The sequence below is a fragment of the Podarcis gaigeae genome, assembly GCF_964106915.1.
Source record: "Podarcis gaigeae genome assembly, chromosome: 1".
Taxonomy (NCBI): Eukaryota; Metazoa; Chordata; class Lepidosauria; order Squamata; family Lacertidae; genus Podarcis; species Podarcis gaigeae.
Window position 1 is genome coordinate 39,990,291 of NC_139678.1, and position 17,896 is coordinate 40,008,186.

The 17,896-nt window shown below is 41.2% G+C and overlaps 1 protein-coding gene across 18 annotated transcripts in view; it reads right to left on the reverse strand.

Annotated features, from left to right (window-relative positions):
- MEIS2 (Meis homeobox 2) overlaps positions 1 to 17,374 on the reverse strand; it is a 227,168-nt gene extending 209,794 nt beyond the window's left edge. For 4 of the 18 annotated variants that reach the window (XM_083744813.1, XM_083744805.1, XM_083744802.1 and 1 more), the window contains exons 1-6: positions 15,849 to 17,301; positions 14,466 to 14,698; positions 12,815 to 12,956; positions 12,067 to 12,117; positions 11,228 to 11,278; positions 10,251 to 10,400 (exon numbers count right to left, since the gene is read on the reverse strand). In XM_083744813.1, the coding sequence (XP_083600939.1) occupies positions 10,251 to 10,400; positions 11,228 to 11,278; positions 12,067 to 12,117; positions 12,815 to 12,956; positions 14,466 to 14,698; positions 15,849 to 15,860 (639 nt within the window). In that variant the 5' untranslated portion in view covers positions 15,861 to 17,301. Of the gene's footprint in view, positions 1 to 10,250; positions 10,401 to 11,227; positions 11,279 to 12,066; positions 12,118 to 12,629; positions 12,649 to 12,814; positions 12,957 to 14,122; positions 14,347 to 14,465; positions 15,275 to 15,323; positions 15,811 to 15,848 lie in introns of those variants that run through there. The other 14 variants (XM_083744818.1, XM_083744809.1, XM_083744816.1 and 11 more) reach the window with 13 other exon arrangements.
- Positions 17,375 to 17,896: the final 522 nt, after the last annotated feature.

Genomic DNA, 17,896 nt, shown 5'->3' on the forward strand with positions numbered 1-17,896 from the left:
GGGTTAACTAGTAGCATCTCAGCTACATTTTAAGGCAAATGTCAACCAAAACCTGTCATACAGAACTTTAAAAGCCTGACCAGTCTCTGTATTTCTAAATCATAAATGGTTTGGAATGGATCACTTTAGTGAGACTTCCTGAAGCTGAAAACATTTGGTCTCTTTACCAACCTGTGTTACACTTCATCTCAGTTGTCAGCTCTAAGATGCTTTACAACTGCTTAAATAAAATGTATTGCTTGTATTACAGTATTCTTGAGGATTATAATCTGGCACCATTTTCTCAGAAGATAAAAATAATAGCCAAAGATATTCCCTAAGATGCAATCAGAATTGGCAGAAGAATAAGAAGGGAGAGCAACTACTTTCTGAAACTCTAAATGCTGCCACCCACACATATAAATGTTGAGTAAATGGCACCATGTTGTATTTATTTTATAGGATAAAATGTCTCAATCTGTATTTCAGCTACTTTCCCCCCATTGTGTACAATTTTGTATCTCTGGCTCAATGCCCATTGTATAGTCATTCATGAGAACTGTAACCAAAACGGGAACCAAATGAAAAATTTAAGAGTACAACTCATGATTAATATAATCAGCTTAATTGATTGCATATATTAGAATCTAATTCACAGGTCATTCAAGTCAATGGGAGTTTCCAGTTGGTGTGGTTTACCTTGTGGTTATGGTATAACCACAGACACATCTGTAACAGGATAAAGTGCAGCTAAATAAGTTGTCATTTATGTCTTTTTTAGTTTTTGGAGAAAAAATTATATTTACATTACAGGGGTTTTGTAGAAACAAAATATCTTTCCAACTTTATTGTGAAAATTAGCCCCCATGTACTTAAAAGACTACCTCCTATCTTGTGCTCTGTCATGAGCTCATATCAGCCCTGAAATCTAAGTTTGCACCAAAACAAGCATAGGGATATTCATTAGGTGTCCAAAAACTGGGAAATACTGCCCTGACAATAAGAACCAAATATGTGCTGATATTTTTTGCATGTCATAATTTTTGGTTTACTTTTTCAGTTGACTTTTAACCAGTGGTGTATGGTCAGTAGACTAGGGGGACTAGGCTAGTCCCCTAAACTTTCTTGGTGAATTAGAGCATTGAAGTAAAGCCTCGCGCCTCCTTCCCAAAGCCCTCTGCTTTCAAATACTGCACAGTGTTATGGATGGTGCACTGCGCACCCATTTCATGACACTGGATGTTTGGGTTGAACCCACTTTTGGAAAATTACTCAAAATACGTCGCCTTAGGGGTTATTCTCATATTTGAGACCAATGCAGCTACATTTTTCTGTTACCCTGTGGTGTCTTCCAGTTACGTTTGACAGTGGAACAGACTCCCTCAGAAGGTGGTGGATGCTCCGTCACTGGAGTTTTTTAAGCAGAGCTTGAATGACCATCTATTATGGATGCTTTAGTTAAGATTCCTGCATTGCAAGGGGTTGGACTCGATCAGGCACCCCAAAACTCAGCCCTCCAGCTATTTTGGGACTACAGATCCCATCATCCCTGACCACTGGTCCTCTTAGCTAGAGATGATGGGAGTTGTAGTCCCAAAAAGAGCTAGAGGGCTGAGTTTGGGGGTGCCTGGACTAGATGATCCTTAGGGTCCCTTCCAACTCCACAATTATATGATTCTATTATTGAAACCAGTTTTTCATTCACCACAGGAAGTTATACTCAACTTGAAAATCCGTATGGTATCAACATGCACGCATCACCTCACCGTGGACTAGTTTGGGCTAGAAGAGAGCATAGGCTACCAATCAGAGATATCACAAGCTTGGCAAGCCCTCAATGTAAATTCATGCTGACCCATTTGGAAGACCATTTCATTATATGCAAATCCACTGGGCGGAAAAGTTAACTTTCATTGACTTCAACCCACAAAAAATATGACTTCAGCTCTAAGTATCTTCTTGAAATACTGGCATACTTTTTATTGTGGCTGTTGCCTAAAGCTAAAGTTTATTACAGGCACATATGTTGTATCTGGGGGTTTTTTAAAAAAAGTTTGATGTTATTATATATTTGCTATTAAATGAGCACTCATGCTATAAATGGTGCTGGCTAGGAAAATAAATGCATGAATTACACGCAGACAACAACAGCTGATTCCTTAACATCACAAACATTATTAACACGTAGAGTATCTTCATATATTTTACAGTTTGTGTGTATCTGATCGTCAACTAAAGCACCATGTACCATTGAAGGCAGAGTGTACATGTATCTATTCCCAGTAGTTTTAATAATTGGGAGTCAAAGATGGCGCTCCTCTTGCTCTTACCTAATTGCGTTAAAGAGCAGTGTTACCAGGAGAAAAGCAGTGAATACTGAGTGGCGCACAATAGGAGATGGAAAATAGATACAAGAAGCTAGGTCTCCAGGGGCAGTATTTTCTATTTGCTGGGCTACAGACTCACAGCTGATAATGCAAGTTGTAATTAATATAAAAGCAGGAGACAATATGGGGAAGGCTTGTACTAGCAGGGCCACAGGAGATCACTCTGCAGCTATCCAACGTTTCTCATTTATGCACACAGCCTTCCACAGAAACACAATTTTGCCAGTGTTTTTTCCCTTGAAAGTTAAAAAAAATTGATTTAGCACTATCATTGAATTTTGCTAAATCTAGAGAAGAGCATGGAAAGCACAAAAGTCTCTAGGAATTTGAGGCAAATCTGTTGCGTTACTATTTTGCCATTGTTACAAATCCAGTGGACATATTAAGCATTTTAACTACAACTAGATCTGGCTTCTTCCTTTTTTTAAAAAAAGAAAAAGAATTACTTTCCAAACCCTGTTTATATGCCTATATATGGGTCACTCCTCTTGCGCAGTGCCAAGCACACTGATTTAACAAGCCTCAAACTTCTGTGTAAATGTCAGCTTACACAGATACAGATGGGTTAACTGTACATTCCTTATGTATCCCAAACTGGGCAAAATCACCTTAATTATGCAAGGGCCCCCTCTGGGACTGATTCTGATCTCATACTGCTTTTATAGTGGTACAACTCAATTTACCATGATGAAGTTGCTTCTATTTCACCATAATATGTGCAATAACACACACAGGTGAATAAAATGAAGAAGATATAATCCACTGATTTTGATGAGTGTTTCAAATATATACAGAATCCAGAAACAGGCACTCCCTATACACAGCAAATAAATAAAACATTCCATTTCATAATACAGGGAAAGAAACTTCCACCTCTGGATTCCCATTAAGAAGATGTATAATATATTTTGTGCACAGGATTGAAGGTAGTTCTTATAAATCCGTTTCACATATGGAAAATCTGGCATGGCACAGTGGCTATAGACCAAATCCATCTCATTTCACTTCATGTCATTTCATCACATCTGTGGCATAGCCATAAAGAAGATGAGACCTTAAGTCACCCAAGTAGTATTATGGCAATCAGATAAGCTACACCAGTTACTGTGGCCCTCATGATTTGGTCCTATACGCAAACATGACAAGACACAATATACTCTACAAGGTGGAAACAGAACCTATTCCCAGGTTACAGCAAAGTAGCTAAATGTAAGAAATTTGAGAGCCGGCTGGGGTGACTGGCAACACACATAAAGTTTCAGTATGGAGCATGAAGCTCTAAACTGGCTAAATCTGTAAAATAGTATATGTAATAGTATATAAAATAGGTATGCGTACATATATGCATACATGCACACACGTATCACACACACATTGCGATTTGATGCACACTTACATAGGAGTAAGCCCCACTGTACTCAGTGAGATTTACTTCTATTCTGTAGCACTGAAGTTTGCTTTTATCTAATATAAAACAAACTAATAAAAAACCCCACAGTTTTAAAATGTCTGTGTTCCTAAAATTATATTACATGGATAAATAAAAATGATCAACGCTGTGCACAGAATTGCACAAATAATACAACAAATATGGCTTTTAGTGAAAAGGGATAATTGTTTTTACATCCGCACCCTCACCCCAATCCAATGTGTTTTTAAATATTTTTATTAATTCTGAAGCATTCTGCGTAAATCTCTTATTGCAGATTTCTCCCAGTGGTGACAGTTTTCATAAGCTTTTTAAAAACATTACCTGCCTTAAACTATCTTTTTAAACACATCTATCCTACAAGGATATACCTAAAAGGTATATAAATCTCTTGTGCATTTTATATTTCAACTAAACTTTTAATATAATCTATAGACCACCTGTGGTCTAAATGAGGCTTTAAAGGTAGGTTATTTTCAAAAGCTGCCTATTTCCAACAATTCCTTTTAGGTGCTATTTTTTTTACCTCACAAATCACTACCATACAGTTTTACCATATAATTATCCTCATACATTTGTGCTGGACACCTCTTCTGCTGCATTTGTATTGCTCTGTTCTATTTGGAATTGTTTTCTTGCTTTTACAATTGTAACAGCTTCGTCGGTTTTTATAACTGCACATTATATTGTTGTAACCCATCCTGAGACCTTATGGTGAAGGGCAGGTAATAAATCTTAGGACAAACAAATAAGTAAATAAATAAATAGTACTTCTAGTACTAGAGAGCCAGGTCCAACTCCATAAGATGATGCCCTCCCCCACCCTATGAAAGACCTAAGCAAAAGGAGAAATAAAAAAAATCATATATAAGTGTTTGCCTGTCTTTAGTTAAAATTGACAACACCTTACCTAGCGTGGCAATTGAGTCTCCATAGGGGAAATCCGGGCACATTTAAGAAAGTGACTAACTTTGCAATGATTTCATTAGAACCAAAATGGAACAGCATTATTATGTCAAATATAATGCATGAAGTGGTTGTTAGCAAAACAGAAATGATTGAGTGACATTTATACAAAAATCACCAGAGAAGGTGTCAGCTTATCAAATATGTTATTCCTCAGTAGGGTTAAAATCTTGGTATCATATATGCTAAAGCCTGTAGCTTTGCAAGCCTCAAACCACAAACTATGGAATTTAGCGACATACTATTACTATTGCTGTGAGGGCAGATTACTTTCCTTTTTTATATTATACACAGTATGACCACTAGAAAATAATATAGTCACACTCCTGGAACCACCTACTCTTAAGCAGCCCTACTGAAATTGATACTACATTTCAAGTAATCCCTCCCTTTACTCAAGGGTTTGTAATGGTACGGTAAATATCGCTGCAACCATGGGATACCTGCTTCACACAAACTGCCTGCCATAGAGAGCAGAATCCATACATGCCGGTAGTAACATGGGTCTCAATCCTAAATCTTACAAAAAAGCCTTTATGCCCTGATCTTGCATTCCTGGCAATAGCCTTTTAGAGTAAGTTGATGTTCACTTCTTGGTTAATAAAAGAGCTAAAGATAAATCTGAGAAACCAGGAAAAAAGAATGTTGCCCTATGTAATTTATTCATTTTACCACAATCATGCTTTGCATGATGTTAGAAAACGGTGCAACATTTCAAAGTCCAGAAAAGAAAACTGAAGTACATATGAAAACAGATATTTTCTTTTACACATATGGAATCAATTTGTTGTAAATGGTGATGATAATTTTTTTAAGTACACATAAACGTACAGTCAATATATTAAGCAATTTCACATGTTACAAAGCAGCAAACCCAGCAGGAACACACTCAACAAGAGCTGCACATCGTTCTGGCTCTGTTTCTATGTAGTTTCAAATAACTATCCATTGCATTAACAATTTACAATTTTAGGTTTAAACTTAAAAAATCTTATATATTTAAGAAAATGTAACATGTGAACTCATTCTCAACTACAGAAGAGTTTATAGGGAGGTATTAGGAAGCCAATTTCTCAGCCTCAGTCATCTATATGTAACATGGGGATAATATAACTTTCCTTACAGATCAATTGTAAGAATTATTGAGATAATGGTTATAAACAGTGTTGAGCACTTACATAAATATAAAGTATTGTTATATAGAAAAATGCTTGTGCAAATTATGCACATTAATATTTCCCAAACTCTGTTTTGATGTTTATCCTACAACATGAGGCCCAACTCATCCATGTTCTTGACAGGAGAGTCAGCTTTGGCCTCTGTGAAGAAAGAACTCAGCTTGAAATGATATACAAGCAAGGGGAAAGATTGGTATGTCTTTTCTCAAAACCATTAATTCAGAAATGCCAAAAGAAGCTGCAATCCTTTGAGTAGTTACATGCACGCAAGGCTCCTTGGAATCAGTGGGATTTCTATAGAAAATGATTCTGCGTAAACATTCAACTGTATAGGTTAAACAAGCTGTTAGTTGCTATTGAAATACCTATAGTAGTAAACATTTTACTGCCATTATTTTAAAATATGAGTTATGGTTAACCCGAACGAAAACTGGAGCACCAGGAATACATATTAGGCTATATATGTACACATGAAACAGTGATAAATTGTCGTTCCTAAGAACCACAAGTTGAACTGTAACTAGAGTAGGTTTTTAGTTAGTCTGGTTCAGTCAGGGCATGGTTGTAATTACCTTCTACCCATCTACAGCTAATACCTTAGAGCAATAAAAGTATATGAGGGTGTTAAAAATTCAAATGCTAATTATGGGCTGTTATATTTACTAAATGCAGCATAGTATATAACAACAGTTGCAGCTTTTCAGTGGCTAGCATTATCCTAGTTGATATACAGTACAAAGTTATATGCCAACTTACCCTTACAGTGCTATATAAAAGTTAACAGAACAATAAAATATAATTCAGTATTTGCATTTTGTTGCCATCAACCGTAGCAGGGGTATCTGGCTTTCCTAGAAAATGTATTGCTTTTGTAGAGACCAAACTGTTTCTCCTACCAGGTTAAGTTACAGATAGGTAGCCGTGTTGGTCTGCCATAGTCAAAACAAAAAAAATTCCTTCCAGTAGCACCTTAAAGACCAACTAAGTCAGTTCTTGGTATGAGCTTTCGTGTGCATGCACACTTCTTCAGATACAGATGTGTATCTGAAGAAGTGTGCATGCACACGAAAGCTCATACCAAGAACTGACTTAGTTGGTCTTTAAGGTGCTACTGGAAGGAATTTTTTTTGTTTTGACTACCAGGTTAAGTTAGATAAATATCACAGCAGTGGGGTCCCATAAAGAAAATATACAGTATTTGAATATCACATATTCAAGAGCCCTTCTGTAAATATTAGCTAGTCTCTCATTTCTTCAGTATCCTTCAGCTATATTCTTAAGCTGGGTAGTGATATAAAATCATGAGCCCCATTAGTATCTAATATACTGCTGCCACTGCTGTAGACCTATACCCATAAACATACACAAGCACACTGAATAGAGGTATAGAGATTTGGGGGTGTCAAGTATCTGTCACAAACTGTCATATCCACAAGAGAAGCCCTGGCACAGAACAAATTAAATTACACTTCTTTTTAAAGCTGTCATTATTCATATTCAATCAATTGAAATATTGTCAGTATTTCAAATGCATATAAAACTATGAGAAGGATCCATGGATCAGAACAGTGGGCCAAGAAATAAAACAGAGGAAACAACATGCTGTCTGTGTCCTTCTGAAGTGGTTCATCATCACCCCTGCACCAACTTTCACCAAATGAGATTTAGCCTGGGGCTGTATTTTAAATATGCATATCAAAGCAAATGGGAGGGGGGAACAAACCTACAGTATAAAATTGGAGAAGTTTTCATGCTAACCATTCTAATTTGCAGGTAGGCATTCACGAATGAATCATTTCCAGCAAAATATTAAAATTACAAAGGCACCATTATTACAAACTGCTTTTTAGAGCATTGTAATAACACAAACCAGCTAGATGAAACTTCCTACAAAGATAGATCTCTTTATCTGTATACAGATACATACAATCTACAACTATATAATATTAGTTTAAAGTTTTATGTTGGATGACAATGTTAACTCACATGTCTAATAAGACACTATTCCCTAAATGCAACTACATGATACAACTCTTCATTTCCCAGTTGGCGTTCTTGTTGCACAAATTATTGCTTTCTTTCAAGACAAATAGCAGGGGGCTAAGGTAAAAATGTTATGGCTCAAATCTCCAGGAAATAAAAGGCTTTAAATTGTAATACCCAGTGAAGTGGCAAACTCTAATGGGTGTAAGATAAATATATTGTCACTTTTTTTGAGTTTGTTGTTTCAGATCAAAAAGGAAAAGAGGTTATTTTCCATTAAGGCAGTTATAAAATTATAAAATGCTAGCCCCCTGAAACCTCATCCTATCACTGTAGGTGAATTTAAATATTATAATGGAGCACTTCAAATTGGCTTGAGCATTCGCCATCTGCCAGGGCCCTAAACAGGCTAGTTCAGGGGTCTGCAACCTTTAAGACAAAGAGAGCCATTTGGACCCGTTTCCAAAGGGGAAAAAACTGGGAGCCGCAAAACCATTGCGACATTTAAAACGAATATATCTCCGGAGCCGCGACCTGACAGTGGGCGGGAAGGTGACGTCGGGACGGTGCGTGACTAATGCACGCACCGCCCCCATGCGACGTCACAGCCAGTACAGCGCTCACCACAGTGGGGAGTGTCGGGGCGCACAATGCGCCTCCTCCCCTCACTAGTATCCGCCCCGTAGCCACGGCAAAGGTGTAAAAGAGCCACATGCGGCTCCGGAGCCGCGGGTTGCAGACCCCTGGGCTAGTTTATCTAATCTCCTCAATATAAACATCAGCATGCTCCATTTCTACACTTCCACATGAAACAAATTCTTATAATGAAACTATTCTGGGAACACATGCAATGTTTTTGCACTGCTTTATATAGTGGATGCTTATCCTTCAGGATGCCTATCATTTCAGAACCTTTTCTAAGGGCCCCACAAACTCACATGCACACTACTTTAAGGTTTGAAATTGCATACAAGAAATATTTGTCAAAGTTCTGTCATGCTTCATGGACCTTATTAGCAGCAAATGACATCATAAAACAACAAGGAAACTTTCAGTAGTTTCTACTCGTACGTCTGTGTGTGTGTAGCTTAAGAGTGATAACTATAAAATAGTAAATATCATGAAGATTTGTCCCTGAAGTTACCATATTTCAAAAGAAGGGGAAATTGACAATGGAACAATAGAATGATAGAATTTAAAAATTAAATAATTGGTTTACAACGTATATAAATCTAGGGTGTTTTTTCTTTTCTTTTTACAACTACTTCTGCTCTTCTGAACAAAGGTAACACAATACACAACAAAAGCAAATATTTAACTACCTGACAACATACTTTCGAAAAGGAAAATAATCAAACAGAAACCTGCTTCTTCACATGTATATCTACTTTTCTTGGCATATTAAAGATTACCTCTAGATGCCTATACATAGCATATGAATCCCCTTTTAATACCCCACAGTTAAAATATTGTTCCTAACATGGTCTATGTTGTTTGTTTCATGAGCTCATTGCCAAAGCCTAAGTAACTCCCCCCAACCGGTTTCTTCACTGTATTTTCTTCTTCCCCAAGTTTAAAAGCTTAACAATGTAGATACTTATGGTAAATTTTCCCAAGTTCTTCTCTGAAGTAAATTGGCAAACACATGCAGAAAAACCACTGCCAGACATGCAACTACACTTGTGAACATTCCACCAAAACATTAACTTATTCACCAGCTACTGAAGTGATAAAACTAACCACTAACCTGTAGCTAGTTACTCAATCTTAATTCTCTCCAGCCTCTGCAGTGCATTGGCTCATCAAAGTTATTGCAATTTATTATGAAGATGCTCCAGGCACTTGGCAATAAGTCCACATTCTAATAATAAGTTGTATCATAGAAAAAGCACTGGAAACCATAACTTTGTTTTAATGCAATGTATAATTGCCAATAAGTCTCAAGACTTGACATTTAGAGACAGAGTGCAGAAATGAACAACTTTTTACTAAGTTTCTATTTACTACTCCTTTTCTGTGACATTGATCATAGGTCTTGCAAAGCAGAAAAGGCTGCATCTACCAATTCAACAGTTTGCCAACTCTTCCGTTTACTCAGATCATGAACTCTGCAAGCCATAAATTAACCTTTCGGTAACTGAATGAAAAGGGCCCGTCTCCCACCCCCAAAAACTGAAGAAAAAACAACTTTAAAATATCCTACTGAAAATGAAGCATGATTTAAAGCAGATAATTACAAAATAGTTGGGATGGTGGTGGTAATAACAACAACAATCCACAGATTTACTAAATGTGTTATAACCTTTACAAATTATCAAAAAGACTTACATGGTCTGCTAAGTTTGTGGATGATCCTGAGAGCTCTTCATGATCAGATTTGGAGCTGCCATCTCTTTCATCAATAACTAGGTCTATGGGCATTTTGCCTTTCAAACAGCTAATGTACCGATGGCAGAAATTATCACACAACTCATGGACCTGGATATATTTAAATAAAGGGAAAGAAAAAGAAAATTAAAAATAATAATTGAGTGTGGGAGGAAAAATATCAGATTGCAACTGGAGAGGGTTTTCCCCCCAGTTGTGAAAGAAATCTATTCCAAGAATAACTCTAATTAAGGGGCATAATAGTTGAAGGCAAGGAAACAATAGAGAAATTGTTACAGCACATATTATTCCCCTGAGACTTGCCTGAGCAACAAGTTAGGAAGGGGGAGAGCCTACTCTATAGACAGAAGAAAATCTGATTTAGGATAATATCAAAAGCACTGAAATCTGGACAAACGTAAATAAAAATCTAGAAGCATAGGCAGTTCAGCAGGGAAGAGTGGCAGAAAGGATTGGGACAGAGCAGTGAACATTTTGAAACCTCCTATAGGAACTAGGAGAGATCTTTATCACAAAATCATTTCCTTGTAGCACCTTAGCCTTTCCATAGGCACTGTGACTCTCTTTGTAATCTTAATGTTTTGCTCAGAGATAATGGGAGGATCAGGTCTGCACTGAATGAGAAGATACTTAATTTTAAAATACTATCCCTGGTTGAAGAAAATTGCAGAGGGCTGGAAGACAGAGAGGGGAGATACAATCCATTGGGAAAGGAGGGGCTAGTTGAAAGGGTGATTGGAACTGGAAATAATAGAGAAGTTCCAGAAGGGGGGGGGAGTGCCTGTTTTGTTGAGTGTCACCCGGTGCTTTGTAGTACTAGTTACAGTGTCCAGCTGACATTTCCCGAAAGACAACCTTTAAGATGCAGGGATGGGCGGGTGTTAAATAAAAAAGGAGGTAGCACCCCATGCTCTTACCTTTTCTAATTCCAAAAGGTGAAACCTTAAGACTTGTATTGCTTGGATCATCTGAAAGAAAATTGGGAGCAGAGAAGCTGTCATTTGGGAGAAGTAAAAACTCAAGCAGGGAGCCGCTGATGGTCAGGGCGCACCCTCATTATCCAGGATTTTAGCTCATTGGACACGCTCGGGCAATTTTGATCAACTTTAACCTAAAGCACTTAAAAAAACAAAAAACCTTACTCTCTCACACACATTTAAAGAGAAGCAGCTATTAGTGGTTTACAGAGGTGTCCTTCTCCCAGTGGTTTCTGAAAGTCCGCAAAGCAACCAAACAACCATACCACCGGCTTTTTTAAAAGAAGAAAAGGTGAAATGCTCCAGATGAATGGTTTGCCTTCACCTCTTTTGCAAGCGGATTTCTAGCACTTTTAATATTGAAATCGCCCACATTAGCAAAAGAATCGTGTTGCCACCGTTTCCTTCCCTTTTGCTTCCCGGGGCTTAAACCCAGCTTTGCAATGCATTGGGAACTCAAGTGTTTGTTGTCCTCTTGCCATGTTTAAGAACTGGAGCTCTTTGAAGCCCCTGGATAAGGATGGTTCGCTCTTTCCGGGTTCCTTAGTGTCACTTTCTATAAGCATCTTTCTTTCTTTCTCTGTCTTGTCTGTTTCTCTCTCTCTCTCTCTCTCTCTCTCTCTCACACACACACACACACACACACACACACACACACAGCCTACTAGCAATTATACCTTTTTTAAAAAATTAATAATTAAAAAAGGGCAAGCTGGGGTTTCTTGGAGCAAGGGGCAAGAAAAGTCAAAATGGGGTTGGGGGGGTGAAGTGAACCTTACCAAATTGTCCAACTCTGGATTTGAAGAAAAAAGTGGCTTTTCCGCCCGAACCTACATGAAGTAGAAGTAAGGGGAGGGGGGGAAATCAGTGCATATTTCAGCTGTCTTTAATATACACACTCCTATTAACACTCCCCCCACCCCAAACACCACCACCAGCAGTCCAAACTGGAAGGGGAAAGGATATAAATATGTGAACTAAAGGAGAGTGCCGCAAACTGAAGGCCACTCTGTGCAGTTTCTGCCCCAAAACCCACCCCACCCACCCACCCACCCTGTTTAACTGAGAGGTTTCAGAAAGACTTAAAACCCTTCGCAGTTTTTAACCCCCCACCCGCATTTAACAATGCCCCTTTCCTGTTAAGCTAAGAGTGACCAATGAATGTCTCCCAGTGTCCACTGAAGAGAGAGAGAGGGAAAGAGAGAGAGAGGAGAGAGAAAGAAAGAAAGAAAGGGGAGACGGGGAGAAGAGAGGGGGGGTGCGGGTGAAGATATGATTTGGGCCAGTTTTTGGCGAGGAATCTTTCCTCACAAACACAACCACGTTATGTAAGCACTCTCACACGCTTCGTTTCTCTCCCTCACAACTTGGAATGAGACGTGGAAAAAGTTGTGTTGTTGCGTTTTGCGCGGGGTGGGGTTGGGTTGGGGGGGGGGAGAAGAGGTGTTTTGTGCGAGGTGTTGCTTTTGCCTGGGGGGGGGGTGTTGCGCGGGGAGTGCAGAAAAGGCGGGTTAAAAAACGTTCGACCTGTTTGGCGAAGACGGCGATGTCCTCGTTGAAGGAGTCTGAGGAGCAGACGTCTCCGCCGGCCACCCCAGGCTCTCGCGGGGTACAGGTCGCCAGCTCGCACTTCTCAAAGACCAGAGCTAAGAGGGGGAACAACGGGTGCCTGCCGGGCAGTGACACACAAAAGAAAAAAAGGGGGTGGGGTGGGGGTTAAAGGAGATGTTGAGAGGAGGAGGAGGAGGAGGAGGAGGAGAGAGAGGGTGGGGGAGAGAAAAAAAAAAGTCTGATCAACAAGTATTTTTTTTCCTGTCGAAAATAAAAAGCAAAACACGTCCACGCTTTCTCACAACGCCTCAGCCTTTCCATAAAGGGGGGAAAAAAATGGGGCGGGGAAGCAGCACTGGAAAGCGAGGCCAAGGCCAGAGAGGAAAACAACATACATACACACATGCAAACTTTAAATTAAAAAAAAAAGCGCCAAAATCGGGCCCTCACAAACCAATACAATGAGCACCGAGAAGGCGAGTAGTCAGTAGCTCAGCTGCCAAGTTTTCGTGGTTTCCACAATAACTAAAGGAGGGGTGGGGTGGGCGCTCCTGCCCCCCAGCTAAAAGGGGAAACTTTATTCTTACGCAAACTGTTTAAACTGCTTAATATCTCGGTGAAATCTAACAGCAGCCAGAAAACGTGCATTTTTGCTGAAGGGAAGGGAAGAGGGGGGAAGAGGATGCCAGCAAAGTTTCTCCAGGCTGAAGAAGGGCATCCTGATAAAAATACCAACTGCCCAGCCATAAACGAGCTGAACAGAAATATATATATATATTAAATACTAACGCAGACACCCCAATTGCCCTAGCAGACATTGAAGTAGGGGAAAGCGAAAGTATGGCATTTGTGTATAAGCAGAAAATCTGTTTTTCTCTAGTTTTTCCTTCTTTATCTCTCCTCGGATGGTGATGACACTACATCCTATTTTAGAGCAATGTAATAATAAGCCAAACAGAACTGGACTGATGAGAGTTACTTCCATTCTCCCAACTACAATGCTTAGTTGTTCTCCTGTGGATGTCAGCAACTCCCACCTCTTTTCTCAATTTATTTTTGTCCGCGTTTGGGGGTGTTTTCAAGGGCTACCCCCGCCGTCTTATTTTTGAGTCGGCTCTATATTTACAGCTCAGCCCCTAAATAATAAACAAAACAACCCCCATGGAACTTACATCTGTGTAAAATGTTCCTGCGGAACTATAACATAGGCTTACTCTCCGGTTAGGGAAGCCTGATCAAGGCTGCTTTAACTGAAAAAGGGAATACAGTACAGTTTCAGTTTACCTTATGGGTCCATCCGAAATATCGGTGGATTTCTGCACTGTAGTGCACTCTCCCATATAGGGGATCACGGCATTCCTTACTAAACCGACCTAAATTGCTCTGATCACTTAAAAGAAGCGCAGCAACACAGGGAAGGGCAGCCTGTTTGAAAACGCTGCTCGAAACCTTTCCCTGCCATTTCCCTCTCGCCTGGAAGCAGCAGGGCTACCCGCTCGGAACTCTTTGCTACGATCGTCTCTGCTCTGAAAGAAGATCCCCGAGCACTCCGCGCGCGCACCCCCTCCGCACAGAAGCTGCAAAGGACCCGGGCCATGGCGCCGGGCTCGCCCTGCCTCGTACCTACCCGTAGATCGCATCCTTGTCCCGCTTCAGGGCGTCGTTGACAGCCGATCCCATGCTGGCCGGCATGACATTGGGGTGCGGGGCGTGGGCTCCATAATGCTGGCTGGCATGGAGTGGCGGCCCGTGGTTCAAGTGGTGGACTGGGGGGATCGGCCTGGGGGCGTGAGGGTCTCCGTACATGGAAGCAGGTACCCCTACTCCGTCCATCCCGCCGTAATGAGGCAGCTCATCGTACTGTCAAAAAGAAAATGGGCCAGAAGAAAGAAAGAAAGAAGAAAGAAAGAAAGAAAGAAAGAGAAAGAAAGAAAACCAGGGGGAGAAAAGAGGGTTTGAGGAAAGAAAAAAAAGAGCAAAAAAAGAGGGAGAGAGAAATAAAATAAAAAAAACACAACAACAACAAAAGTCAGAAGAGAGTAAAGCACCCAGACTCAGACAAAACAGAGCAAAACTACAAACCAGGACCAGCCACAACAGAGAGAGGGGAGGGTGGAGAGAGAGAAAGCTGTACAGACTGAAATCAAAATAAAAAGTGCAGTTTATAGAGCTGGGGGAAGGGAATGAAGGGACCGGGAGTATGTGTGTGTGCGAGAAAGAGAGACAGAGTGTGTGTTTTTGCTGATGGCGAGGAGAAATCTACCGAAGGCAAAATAAAGGAGGAAACTGGAAGCGTGGAGAGGGAGAAGCGAAAAATGTTCGCCGAGTCAGAAGAGAGCGGAGCACGAATAAACAAAACAACCCACAAGTAAACAGATTAATACTTCGGAGCGGCGGTGGGAAGCAGGACTGGGAAGGGAAAGGAAGAGCGCGAGGGAGGAGTGGGGTGGGGGGGGGGTGGGAGAGCAAATAATCTGAAAGTTACCAGAAACATTATTTAGCAGCAATTCCCCCTTGTCCTTGTCAAAACCAGAGACAAACCAAGCAGCAAATGTAGCTGAATTTCCTAGGCAGCGGCGGCGGCGGCGGCGGCAGCAACAGCCACAGCGGCGGCGGCGGCGGCGGCGGCAGCAGCAGCAGCAGCAGCAGGCAAGCCTTCCCCCCTGTGAACCCCGCGCCACTGAGCAGCTAGAGAGGAGCAGGGAAATCGCGCTGCTGGGGGAAAAGCTAGAGAGGAAAGAAGCGTGGAACAATTGCAGACAGACACACACACACGCACGCACGCACATTCACACAGAGGGAGAGAGGGAGAGAGAGAGATAGACACACACACACACTCCCGCACACGCGCACACACACAAAACCGGTGAATAATTTTTGCTGCTATTTGTTTTGTTGTTTTTTAAATAGTGGCCGCCATGAGCAGCAGCGACGGAGGCGAGCAAATCCGACAGGCCCTCTTAAGAGAGGATTTATACACGTAAGGTAAGTGTTGGAGATTTAAACCTACCCTTTGCGCCATCAGTCTGCGCTCCGATAAACTCCTGGAGGTGTCCTATATTTAATATCCCAGTCCAGCTACAACAACAAAAAGTGATTGAGTGGTGAAGAAGAAGAAGAATCCCTTTTCCCCCTTGTCCTTTCGACCCACTTATAGACTTCTCCAGCACGCTTAAATAATCATAAAAGACAACAGCAATAACAATAAAAAGTAGGCAAAGAACCCCGTCGAGTTTGTGATCTTCTTTTTTCCCGCGCGCTGCTTCTCCGTTTCCCCTTTCTCTGTCTCTTTCCTTTTTTTTCTTCCTTTGCGTAAAAAATAATAATAATTAAAAAAAATTAAAAATCGTCAACCCCCCAACTGAAGGTTACGATCGGCCCGTCAGCAACCCACATGTAACCAAACTGTCGTGTCTCATGGCTTTTTGCCACTCCAGCTGTCAATCAAAGCCATGGAATGTCAAGGTAGTGAATGAATGATGGCTGATGATGATGAAGAAGAAAAGAGGAATCTTTTTAACCTCGGGTTCTTCTCTCAGTAACTCCGCGTTTGGGGTTTGTCTTGTAGGAGAGCTATAGGTTCTTTTCTCCCTCTCTCCCCCTTTTTTTTTAACTACCGGGAGGGGGAGGGTGGGGTAGGATGCGAAGAAAAATGGAATAGTTTGCAAAACGTGGACTTCCTCCGTTCTTTTTTTTTCCCCGGTAGGTATTTTGTCTCCCTCTTCACCTCTCCCTCTGAGATGAGTGAGTGTCAGTAAGTGTTGGCAGGTTGGCTGCTGGCTGGCTTATAGAAGAGGCTCAGTTTTGCAGCGCTGATCGGCGGGAGAATGAAATGACGGAACCCGGAAGTAGTGGTGGCCATAGCCAGTCCTACAACAGAGACACATACAAGGGAGAGGGGAGAGGGAGAGGAGAAGAGAGCGAGCACAGAACCAGCGAGCGAGCGAGCGCTTAAAGCCTGTGATATGCAGAGTATGCAATCAGGGCTGCTTCCACGCCACCCGGGGGGGGGGGGGAGAAAGCCACCCTGCAAATCATACCCATAGCAAATCAACGTGCCTTTTCAGATAGGAAAGGGAGAGTGTGGGATAAAGAAGGAGGCACAGGAGAAGGAAGAGAGGGAGAGGGAGAGAAAGAAAGGCTGCCTGGGTTCGTGCGTGCGCGTGGTGGGGGAACTGCAAAAAGCCAGAAATGGGGTGGGGGGGGAGTGCCATACAAGCCTAGCACTGGCATGCTTTATTATTATTAGATTATTTTACCACTCAATACCCTTATCTGCCTAACTGCACTCTTTAACCAGCGCTTCGCATTGTGTGTGTCCCCCCCCCCCCAGTCTCTCTCTCTTCTGAGTTTACTTCTAGCAGCGATTCAATGGCCACTATTCAAGCCGAAGGAACTCAGGCAGTTGCAAAGGTTTAAAGGGGGGGGGGAGCGAGAGCGAGAGAGAGCGAGCATGCAAAGTTGATCTGCCAGCGGAAACTAGCCTGCTTTAAACAAAGTCCTCCGTCCATGCCAGAATCTTGTATTCAAAGAGATCTCTGTGTGCGTGTTTCCTTTTCTGTGTAAAACCACTACCTTTTAGCTGTTGTTGTCGAAATTACTTTTCCAGGAGCAGAAGATAGACCAACCCCATTTGGCATCGTTCTTCATTAAGTGATCGCTTCCATCAGCCACGCTGTGTGATGTCTTTGGAAGGGGGGGGGTGGATGAGAGAGGGAAATCTTTTTAGGTTTTGCTCTGAGGCTGCCAGGAGACTGGAAGGCAAAATCACTATCTTAAAATAGTGGTGTAGATTTGAATGCACTGGGGTGTTGTTGTTGCTGCTGCTGTTGTTTTAAATGGGCCAATCCGTCCTGTTACTATAAACATGTACAATTTTACCTGTGTTTTGTGGAACCTGTGTGCTTAAGGTATTGCCCTGGTATAATGTCTTTTTACGGCTATGTTAATTACAGCAAAGTTATTCAGCAAATCGAGTGAAATGGTGCCCCCTTCTTCCGTTCCCAAGGATCAAATGAACTTTTGAAAATACACACAACACACTTTCTTCGCCTTTCT